Below are 2,284 nucleotides of genomic sequence, written 5' to 3' on the forward strand. Positions count from 1 at the left end.
ATAGACCCCATAGACCCCATAGATAGACCCCATAGGCCTCATAGGCCTCACAGGCCTCATAGGCCCCGTTGCCATGGCGACAGCCCCCATAGGCCTCAGCTCCCATAGGCCTCACAGGCCCCATAGGCCCCATAGACCCCAATACCCCCATTGCCCCCATAGCCCCCATAGACCCCATAGATAGACCCCATAGGCCTCACAGGCCTCATAGGCCCCGTTGCCAAGGCAACAGCCCCCATAGGCCTCACAGGCCTCACAGGCCCCAAAGACCCCATAGCCCCCATAGCCCCCATAGCTCCCATAGACCCCATAGCCCCCATTGCCCCCATAGACCCCATTATCCCCATAGATAGACCCCATAGACCCCATAGATAGACCCCATAGATCCTATAGGCCTTATAGACCCCATAGGCCTCATAGGCCTCACAGGCCTCATAGGCCCCGTTGCCAAGGCAACAGCCCCCATAGGCCTCACAGGCCTCACAGGCCTCACAGGCCCCATAGGCCCCATAGCCCCCATAGCCCCCATAGATCCCATAGACCCCACAGACCCCATAGTCCCCATAGACCCCATTGTCCCCATAGATAGACCCCATAGGCCTCATAGGCCTCACAGGCCTCATAGGCCCCGTTGCCAAGGCAACAGCCCCCATAGGCCTCAGCTCCCATAGGCCTCACAGGCCTCACAGGCCCCATAGACCCCATAGATAAACCCCATAGACCCCATAGGCCCCATAGGCCCCATAGATCCCATATAAACCTGCTGTTGTCGCAGAACTTGATGACGTTGTTGTCGTTGCTCCGTCCTTGTGTCGCCATGATGGACTCAAATAGGGACCGGGGCTCCCAGCGCCCATCCACCTCCAGGCGGCCCTTAAAGAACCAATGGCGGCTGTGCTCACTGTAATAGGGTCAATAGGATTAATAGGGTCTATGGGGTCTATGGGGTCTATGGGGACACTGGGGGTATTGGGGTCTATGGGGACACTGGGGGTATTGGGGTCTATGGGGTCAATGGGGTCATTGGGTCCATTGGGGTCAATGGCGGCTGTGCTCACTGTAATAGGGTCAATGGGATTAATAGGGTCTATGGGGTCTATAGGGTCTATGGGGTCTATAGGGTCTATGGGGGTATTGGGGTCAATGGGGTCTATGGGGTCAATGGGGTCATTGGGTCCATTGGGGTCAATGGCGGCTGTGCTCACTGTAATAGGGTCAATGGGGTTAATAGGGTCAATAGGGCTATTAGGGTCTATAGGGCTATTGGGGTCTATGGGGTCTATGGGGGTATTGGGGGCAATGGGGCTATTGGGCTCAATGGGGTCATTGGGTCCATTGGGGTCAATGGCGGCTGTGCTCACTGTAATAGGGTCAATAGGATTAATAGGATTAATGGGGTTAATAGGGTCTATGGGGTCTATAGGGTCTATGGGGAATTGGGGGTATTGGGGGCAATGGGGCTATTGGGCTCAATGGGGTCATTGGGTCCATTGGGGTCAATGGCGGCTGTGCTCACTGTAATAGGGTCAATGGGATTAATAGGGTCAATAGGGTTAATAGGGTCTATAGGGTCTATAGGGTCAATGGGGGTATTGGGGGTATTGGGGTCTATGGGGTCTATGATGTCAATGGGGTCTATGGGGTCAATGGGGGTATTGGGGTCAACAGGGTCTATGGGGTCAATGGGAGCTATGGGGGTATTGGGGTCTATGGGGCTATTGGGGTCTATGGAGTCTCTATGGGTCCCTATGGGTCTCTATGGGGTCTTTATGGTTCTCTATGGGTCCCTATGGGGTCTATGGGATCTATGGGGTCTATGGGTCCCTATGGGTCTCTATGGGGTCTATGGGTCTCTATGGGGTCTCTATCGGTCTCTATGTGTCCCTATGGGTCTCTATGGGTCTCTATGGGGTCTATGTGGTCTATGGGGTCTCTATGGATCTCTATGGGGTCTATGGGTCCCTATGGGTCTCTATGAGGTCTATGGGGTCTATGGGGTCTATGGGTCTCTATGGGTCTCTATGGGGTCTTTATGGGTCTCTATGGGTCTCTATGGGTCTCTATGGGGTCTTTATGGGTCTCTATGGGTCTCTATGGGTCCCTATGGGTCTCTATGGGTCTCTATGGGTCTCTATGGGTCCCTATGGGTCTCTATGGGTCTCTATGGGGTCTATGGGTCTCTATGGGGTCTCTATCGGTCTCTATGTGTCCCTATGGGTCTCTATGGGTCTCTATGGGTCTCTATGGGGTCTCTATCGGTCTCTATGTGTCCCTATGGGTCTCT

General features: G+C 54.4%; 1 protein-coding gene across 1 annotated transcript in view; it reads right to left on the bottom strand.

The window, feature by feature from the left end:
* Positions 1 to 2,284, bottom strand: part of LOC107307604 (phosphoribosylformylglycinamidine synthase-like) — a 7,896-nt gene that overhangs the window by 1,525 nt on the left and 4,087 nt on the right. The window contains exon 3 of the mRNA XM_015851129.2: positions 761 to 901. Coding sequence (XP_015706615.1) covers positions 761 to 901 — 141 coding nt within the window. The remainder of the gene's footprint in view (positions 1 to 760; positions 902 to 2,284) is intronic.

Source organism: Coturnix japonica, unplaced genomic scaffold, assembly GCF_001577835.2.
Source record: "Coturnix japonica isolate 7356 unplaced genomic scaffold, Coturnix japonica 2.1 chrUnrandom697, whole genome shotgun sequence".
Lineage (NCBI taxonomy): Eukaryota > Metazoa > Chordata > Aves > Galliformes > Phasianidae > Coturnix > Coturnix japonica.